Source organism: Tachysurus vachellii, chromosome 17 (genome assembly GCF_030014155.1).
Source record: "Tachysurus vachellii isolate PV-2020 chromosome 17, HZAU_Pvac_v1, whole genome shotgun sequence".
NCBI lineage: Eukaryota > Metazoa > Chordata > Actinopteri > Siluriformes > Bagridae > Tachysurus > Tachysurus vachellii.
Window position 1 is genome coordinate 437501 of NC_083476.1, and position 10000 is coordinate 447500.

General features: G+C 40.3%; 1 protein-coding gene across 5 annotated transcripts in view; it reads right to left on the reverse strand.

Moving 5' to 3' along the window:
- The window catches only part of gabrg2 (gamma-aminobutyric acid type A receptor subunit gamma2), a 42140-nt gene that overhangs the window by 20675 nt on the left and 11465 nt on the right, over nucleotides 1-10000 (reverse strand). For all 5 annotated transcript variants that reach the window (XM_060891016.1, XM_060891015.1, XM_060891014.1 and 2 more), the window contains exons 2-4: nucleotides 9730-9872; nucleotides 3969-4036; nucleotides 320-540 (exon numbers count right to left, since the gene is read on the reverse strand). In XM_060891016.1, the coding sequence (XP_060746999.1) occupies nucleotides 320-540; nucleotides 3969-4036; nucleotides 9730-9872 (432 nt within the window). The remainder of the gene's footprint in view (nucleotides 1-319; nucleotides 541-3968; nucleotides 4037-9729; nucleotides 9873-10000) is intronic.

The window sequence follows — 10000 nt, forward strand, 5'->3', positions numbered from 1 at the left end:
ACGAACACAACCACACAAACACAGCCACACGAACACAGCCACACAAATACAGCCACACGAACACAGCCACACAAATACAGCCACACGAACACAGCCACACAAATACAGCCACACGAACACAGCCACACAAGCTCAGGCCACACAAAGACACTGGAGTATCTGGAGGACAGACCACCAGAAAGTTCCACCCACATCTCCATGAATTCTGTACGTCTACATGCCTTTATGTTTAGCATGACTTATTAGCAGGCAAAGTGGCTAGTTTGAAACTTTTAGCTGCTTTGCTTCTCATCCAGAAACCCTGTTTAAAACATTTTACCTCAGTGTGTAAAGGATCCGTCCATCGTTCCAGATCCGGAGCATGCGATTGGGCGTTGTGATCCAGTGGGCGTCGGCCTTCTTGGAGTTCCGGAAGAAAGTGTCAGGGATCCAGATCTTTCCCACCATGTTGCTGTTGAGACGCAGGACCTTCATGGTGCTGTTGAACTTCAGACGTCTGTCGTACCAGGTCTGAGCGAAGAAAATGTCGATGGTGTATTCCTGTGAGGGTGGGAGGGCAGCAAGGGCATCAGGGGCACTTAAACACTGAGGGCATGATGATATATGATTTTCATCCAGAATGCAATGCAGTGTTCATGGTGGTGTTGGTTACAGTGTTCAGTCTACACACTGATCACTGCTCTACATCTTTACACTCAAGCTTCAGAAGCAGCAGTAGAGTTAATAGTGTGACCTCATAGCTTCACTACATCAACGTGATGGTTACAAAAGACTATTAGTTCTACTTGACCTTAGTGCTGCATTCGACACTATAGATCACAACATTCTCCTACATTACTTACAAAATTACACAGGTATTCATGGACAGGCTTTAAGTTGGTTTAGATCTTACGTGTCTGATCGATACCATTTTATAGAATTAAATGGTGAATCCTCCAGTTTATTGGCAGTTAATTATGGGGTCCCTCAAGGATCAGTTCTAGGACCTCTGCTTTTCTCAATATACATGTTTCCGTTAGGGAACTTCATTAGATGACATGGGATTAGTTTCCACTGCTATACTGACGATACACAGTTATACATCTCATCAAAACCAGATGAAATAGTTAAAGTGTCCAAATTAACTCAATGCCTTAGAGAGATAAAAGACTGGATGTCCTGTAATTTTCTGTTGTTAAACTCTGATAAGACAGAAATATTACTTATAGGTCCAAAAACCAGTACACAGAAACTCTCACACTTCAGCTACCATTTAGAGGGATGTTCTGTTACTAGTAGCTCAACAGTGAAAGACCTGGTGTTTATTAGACAGTAACTTGTCTTTAAACTCATATCACCATATTACAAACACAGCCTTCTTCACCTTAGAAATGTCGCCAAGCTGAGAAACATCCTGTCTGTATCTGATGCTGAGAAGCTAGTTCATGCTTTCATGACCTCTAGACTGGACTATTGTAATGCATTACTAGGTGGTTGTCCTGCATCTTTAATAAATAGGCTACAGTTAGTCCAAAATGCAGCTGCTCTGAACATTTCAGACCTTCACTGAGATGAAGCCGACTCTGTGAGGATCCTGAGACATCTAGAGATGTTCCAGCTCCAGTTAGACTCTGCTTCATTAAGTAATCAGACATAATAAGAGAAGATGACAACTCTATGTGGTCTTTGAGGACAACAACCTCCTCATCAACACAACATTTATCAGACTGTATATTTATAATCACACCCCCAGTGTCACCCAGATGAGGATGAGGTTCCCCTTTGAGTCTGGTTCCTCTCAAGGTTTCTTCCTTTACCATCTAAGGGAGTTTTTCCTCCCCACAGTCACCTGAGTCACCTCAGACTTGATCATTGGGGATAAATACAAACACATTTAAATATAAATCTAATATTAATCTGGGACTTTTGTATTATATTAATCTTTATATTAACCTTTTGTTCTATGTTTATGTTCTATGAAGCTGCTTTGAGACAATGTCCATTGTTAAAAGGTCTATAGAAATAAATCTGAATTTGAATAGTTCTTCAGGATGTTCTGAGGGCACTTGAACTCCCTCTAAGAACAAGCTGTGCAGGTTCTGAGGCTCTGGAGTGCGTTGGACGTTTACACCAACAGATTCATTGTGAAAAGGAGTTTGTTCACAATAACAATGTGTGGAACAATTTTGTGTGGACTTCAGATGAATTATTATTTATGGAATGTGCCGTCACATTTAAATCGTTTATTTAATTACAAATTGATGAAGATAAATAAAACTAGCCGCTCCATCGGGACGAAAGTAATGGCACCACCATAAGAACCCAAGCCCAGATCTACAGGTTCCTACTAAGGAGAACTCTGGGTGAGATCTGGAGCAGAACCTGGTGTGTGAACAGACCAGAACACGTCCTCATGAGAGAAAAAGTAATAGAGGGAGATTTCTTTAAGCCATAAAGAGTTTTGTTCATATTTATGGAGCCTGTGAATGCGGCCATCTTGACTCCCTGAACCTGAAAATTAAATGTTTAACGGGGCAGTTAATGGGTTCACGTTTTAGCATGAGGTTCTGTAACTCTCTGACTCCCTCGGGTCGGTCATTATCCAGGCAGAATATTCGGCTCTTCTGGATCTTCTGTTCAGAACCGCATCACGACTTCAAGTATATTAAACAGCCATAGGCACACGGTCCAGAACAACATTTTATTACTCTTCCTGCTCCTTTATTTATTTATTTGAATCTTTTTATTGCTTCGGGGAACATCAGACCCGGTGGTTTGTAGCACAATAGAAAAAAACAAAAAACTTCACACTTTCCTCTCACTTCTCTATTTGGGAGAGTTTTCCTAACTTTAAAGGTTTAATCTTCTCTGATGAACCGTGTCACCTAAAAGTACACAGACAGATGAATGTTCAACACTCTGGATATTAAAGAGAAAATAAGACGCGATAATTAGCACTAATGTTTACTTACTCACTCGATACACACACTGTCAGGTTGCCTACAGGAAACGAAGAGGTTTACTATGTGAAAGAATGACGACGTGATCTCTGGTTTAAATCAATGAGCTGTTCCTCAGACTCATTAGGAGAACTAATGAAGGGTTCTCCTTTTACAACCAAGGCTTCTTAACTTATAGTTAATTCACGACTCTTTGCTGACAATTTATGTGTCCAATCTTCTGGTTTATATTTTAATTAATTAGTTCTTCTTTTCTCATTAACATTACACATATTTTTAAATCAAAATTTTTCTCTCTGTCTTTATTAACATGATCTTATGAGCTTCTCAAAAAACAACCCTTTGTGTGTGTGTGTGTGTGTGTGTGTGTTTGTGTGTGTGCAGTGCACTGAGTCCGTCGCCCCCCCCCCCCCCCCCCCCCGGAACCCCCCCCCCCCCCCCCACCGGTTTTGTCACATTGCCCCAGTTTTTTATTTCCATTTGCAGCCCTGACAGAACCGCTGCACATCAGGTGAACAGTGTGGGACGAGAACCAGCCTCATGCTCCGTGTTCTGTTCAGTTCCCAGAGCATCAAAGGAAATTTGCTTTAGATGAGTCTGAAAAAATCCCCCAGAGACACAGAAATGCTCACATCAAAGACCTTTGAGCCATAAGGAGCAAGCAGGACACAACCTTCACCAGAACACACACACACACACACACACACACACACACACACACACATACACACACACACAAAAACACACACACAAACACACAAACACACACACAAACACACACACACACCCACACACACAAACAAACACACACACACAAACACACACACAAATACACAGACACATGCACACACATGCACACACCCACAAACATACACATGCACACACACTCACACACACACACACACACACACACACACAAACACACAATCACACACACATACACACACGTCACACAACACACAACACATAACACACACATCACACACAACACACACACGTCACACAACACACAACACACACATCACTTACCATGTTGATGGCATTTACAGGACCGATGCTATTAACAAACATGTCCGTCTGGATCACAGTGGGTTTGACTGAAGAGATAGAAGGGGGGTGGGGTATTGAGAAGGGGGGGCAGTTATTATACATAAACAATGAGAACACGTTTAAAACTTTACCAGTTTGTTTAATTCTAATTTAACTCATTTATTTTATGACGTCTGATATAATAATCATGTCAACTGAAATAAAATCAGTTACAAAAATAACTTTATACCTAATATTTAATTACAACATTAACACGTGTAAAATATTTAATACACAAAATATTCTGATACAGTGACGATTTACTCCTGAGCACTCATCCTGAGTGACGTATAATCCTCTCTTTCTCTCTCTCTCTCTCTCTCTCTCTCTCTCTCTCTCTCCTGGTTAGTCTCTCTCTCTCTCTCTCTCTCTCTCTCTCTCTCTTCAGTTCTGTCCTCTCTCTCCTGGTTAGTCTCTCTCTCTCTCTCTAGTTCTGTCCTCTCTCTCTCTCTCTCTCTCTCTCTCTGTCTCTCTCTCTCTCTCTTCAGTTCTGTCCTCTCTCTCTCTCTGTCTCTCTCTCTCTTCAGTTCTGTCCTCTCTCTCTCTCCTGGTTAGTCTCTCTCTCTCTCTCTCTCTCTCTCTCTCTCTCTCTCTCTCTCTCTCTCTCTCTCTCTCTCCCCCCCCTCTCTGGTCTCTGTGATCATACCCCTGTCCTGAACACACTCCTGATGAGTGAGTGTGTGGACATTACGGAGTGTGTCAGTGTTAATATGGCGTCCTGTGGGAGCAGACGGGTGTCACAGCGAGTGCACGTCATCAGTCTGCTCACTTCAACATCACATCACACGTCCTCTGAAGCAGCCGAACGCACGCAGGACGTGTAGACGGGACATGCAGAGGTTCTGTGAAGTCTCACAGTCTCCATGTTCCACAGGTTCTACATCATCTTAGTGTAAATGATGTGTTTTATTTCTTTATCCTTCTTTTAACTCCTGAACTTTATTAATAAATCATTCAGCAGAGAATAAACTAAAGTGTCCTGAAAACTCATTACAAAATAACACATAAACACACACAGATAAACACACACAGATAATCACACACACGTAATCACACACACACACATAATCACACACACATAATCACACACACATAATCACACACACGTAATCACACACACACACATAATCACACACACATAATCACACACACGTGATCACACACACACACATAATCACACACACACATAATCACACACACACGTAATCACACACACACATAATTACACACACATAATCACACACACACATAATTACACACACATAATCACACACACACATAAACACACACAGATAATCACACACACACATAATCACACACACACATAATCACACACACACATATAAACACACACAGATAAACACACACAGATAATCACACACACATAATCACACACACACATAATCACACACAGATAATCACACACACAATCACACACACACATAATCACACACACACATAATTACACACACATAATCACACACACACATAATCACACACACGTAATCACACACACACATAATCACACACACACATAATCACACACACACATAATTACACACACATAATCACACACACACATAATCACACACACACATAAACACACACAGATAATCACACACACACATAAACACACACACACACACACACATAATCACACACACACATATAAACACACACAGATAAACACACACAGATAATCACACACACACATAATCACACACAGATAATCACACACACACATAATCACACACAGATAAACACACACACACATAATAACACACACACATAATCACACACACACATAAACCCACACAGATAAACACACACAGATAATCACACACACACATAATCACACACACATAATCACACACAGATAAACACACACACACATAATCACACACAGATAATCACACACACACATAATCACACACACAGATAAACACACACACATAATCACACACACAGATAAACACACACACATAATCACACACAGATAAACTCACACAGATAATCACACACACACATAATCACACACACACATAATCACACACATAATCACACACACATAATCACACACACATAATCACACACAGATAAACTCGCACAGATAATCACACACACATAATCACACACATAATCACACACACAGATAAACACACACAGATAATCACACACAGATAAACACACACAGATAATCACACACACATAATCACACACAGATAATCACACACACAGATAAACACACACACATAATCACACACACAGATTAACACACACAAATAATAATAATAATAATAATAATAATAATAATAATAATAATAATAATAATAATAATAATAATAATAATAATAAAACAACAAAACAGATATAAAACAAATCGCTAAAATAAATTATTGTAGTCACAAGAAAACTGCTGCAGAAGATTAATATCTCTGTGTGTGTGACCTGTATGATTGTGACACCTCTATATTGTGACAACTCTCACACACACACACACACACACACACACACACACACTACACTTCCAGTAGAGCTGTCAGTGATAAAAAACATTCACATTCACACTGGACATGATAAAGTGTGTCAAACAAAACTTTCTGGAGGCAGAGCAATCCCTAAAGGACTGTGGTTCTTGCTGCACACACACACACACATAATCACACACACATAATCACACACACGTGATCACACACACACACATAATCACACACACACATAATCACACACACACGTAATCACACACACACATAATTACACACACATAATCACACACACACATAATTACACACACATAATCACACACACACATAAACACACACAGATAATCACACACACACATAATCACACACACACATAATCACACACACACATATAAACACACACAGATAAACACACACAGATAATCACACACACATAATCACACACACACATAATCACACACAGATAATCACACACACAATCACACACACACATAATCACACACACACATAATTACACACACATAATCACACACACACATAATCACACACACGTAATCACACACACACATAATCACACACACACATAATCACACACACACATAATTACACACACATAATCACACACACACATAATCACACACACACATAAACACACACAGATAATCACACACACACATAAACACACACACACACACACACATAATCACACACACACATATAAACACACACAGATAAACACACACAGATAATCACACACACACATAATCACACACAGATAATCACACACACACATAATCACACACAGATAAACACACACACACATAATAACACACACACATAATCACACACACACATAAACCCACACAGATAAACACACACAGATAATCACACACACACATAATCACACACACATAATCACACACAGATAAACACACACACACATAATCACACACAGATAATCACACACACACATAATCACACACACAGATAAACACACACACATAATCACACACACAGATAAACACACACACATAATCACACACAGATAAACTCACACAGATAATCACACACACACATAATCACACACACACATAATCACACACATAATCACACACACATAATCACACACACATAATCACACACAGATAAACTCGCACAGATAATCACACACACATAATCACACACATAATCACACACACAGATAAACACACACAGATAATCACACACAGATAAACACACACAGATAATCACACACACATAATCACACACAGATAATCACACACACAGATAAACACACACACATAATCACACACACAGATTAACACACACAAATAATAATAATAATAATAATAATAATAATAATAATAATAATAATAAAACAACAAAACAGATATAAAACAAATCGCTAAAATAAATTATTGTAGTCACAAGAAAACTGCTGCAGAAGATTAATATCTCTGTGTGTGTGACCTGTATGATTGTGACACCTCTATATTGTGACAACTCTCACACACACACACACACACACACACACACACACACTACACTTCCAGTAGAGCTGTCAGTGATAAAAAACATTCACATTCACACTGGACATGATAAAGTGTGTCAAACAAAACTTTCTGGAGGCAGAGCAATCCCTAAAGGACTGTGGTTCTTGCTGCACACACACACACACACACACACACACAAGACCGCAGTTGCATAAATATTGCATGAGCCACACAATCGACTTGAGCTGCTGGATTATACCACAATCCATGCTCCTCTCCTTCATGTGCTTCAGGCAGCAGGAGAATTTCAAAAAAAAAAAGAAAGAAAGAAAAAGAGCCAAACACAGAACCCTGGGGCTCTCCTTAAAATCCTCCTGTACTCATGGTGAGCTTCCCTGCACTCATCCCTGAATAGAGCTCACAAAGCTGTGGAGCGTTTACAAGAACATCCCTGTTCAGATTTTTACAGCGAGTCCTTCAGCTTGTCCCAGGAGAGAATCCTGACATCATGACACCAGGCTGGAAGACGTGCAGAATATCCAGAATGTTGCGATGCGAACACGTCCTAAACACGTTGTTGTGAAGCTGTGGGACTTACAGCTCATACAGCAAGGGGACTAAAATAGTGCATTTGTGCAGGTTGTGAGGAATCTGTGTGTGTGAGTATCTGACAGACTAGAGGCTGTTATTTCTGCTAAAGGAGACTTTACTATATATTGATGTGATTTTTCTGTTGAGGTGCTCAAATTTATGCACCTGTCTAATTTGGTTTTGATGCATATTGTGCATTTTCTGTTAATCTAATAAACGTCTCGCATTTTCTGTTAATCTAATAAACGTCTCGCATTTTCTGTTAATCTAATAAACCTCATGTCACTACTGAAATATTACTTTAGTGTCCTTCAGTTATTTAATAGATCAAAATGAAATTGCTGATAAAACACCCAAATATTTATACATGAAAATCATGGAAATTGTCAGGGGGGCCTAAACTTTTGCATACGACTGTAGCTATATATGCGACACGTCTACACGTCTCTGTGTGACACGTCTACACGTCTATGTGTGACACGTCTACAACATTCAGCCCTCCATAAAGCGCCTGCTCAGGTCTCTCTGGTGTAACTCGGGCTACTAGTGTGTTTACTTTTTGGTAAATACTCCTTCATTCCTTCACTCGCTCGTCATCAGTGAGCACTTTATAGTGTCAGTGTGTGTATGAAGTCCAGGGGATCTCCGAGCACAGGGCAGGAAGACACTTATTCACACCTCAGTACAATTTATCTCAGTCAGTGCTGCTGGCTACAAGGTCTACAGAGACGTGGGAGAGCAGGAGAAACTCTGGGATGTGTTTAAAAATACTGCATTCAGTTACAGACAAAAATACTAACTGTGTGAGCAGGGATTCAGAACCAGACCCACACACACACACACACACACACACACACACACACACACACACACACACACACACACACACACACATCTCCAGAGGAGAGCAACCAGAGAGATGAAGCTGAGGATGAGGAGCTGTCAGGATGGGGTTTAGGCCACGCCCTCTAGACACGGTGTCGTGTTACACCACTGACATACAGTGTTGAACTACAGTAAAGTCGTGTGTGATGCAGTGATGATCAGTTTAAAGACTTCCAGCTCGACTGAACGCTGCGTTCAGCTTTGATTGTTCAGATCGAACAGGAAGATGAGAGCGATGAGGAAACTCACCTCCTATATCCGGCCTCAGCTTGTTGTCGTATCCGTCCAGTAAACTGTTGAGGATGTGAGTGACGTCGCTCTCGTACACCTTCGGGGTCAACTCCCAGGTTTTGTTTGCCGCTTCATCATCATCGTTTTCTGTTTGGAGAGAACTGGAAACAAAGAAGAGGTAAAAACAGAGTGGTGTGAAGATCTACGGTTAGAGAGGAACTCCAGAAAATGACAGAAATTATGAAATATCTCTCATGAAAGTGATGAAATACTCAAACAACTGAACGCT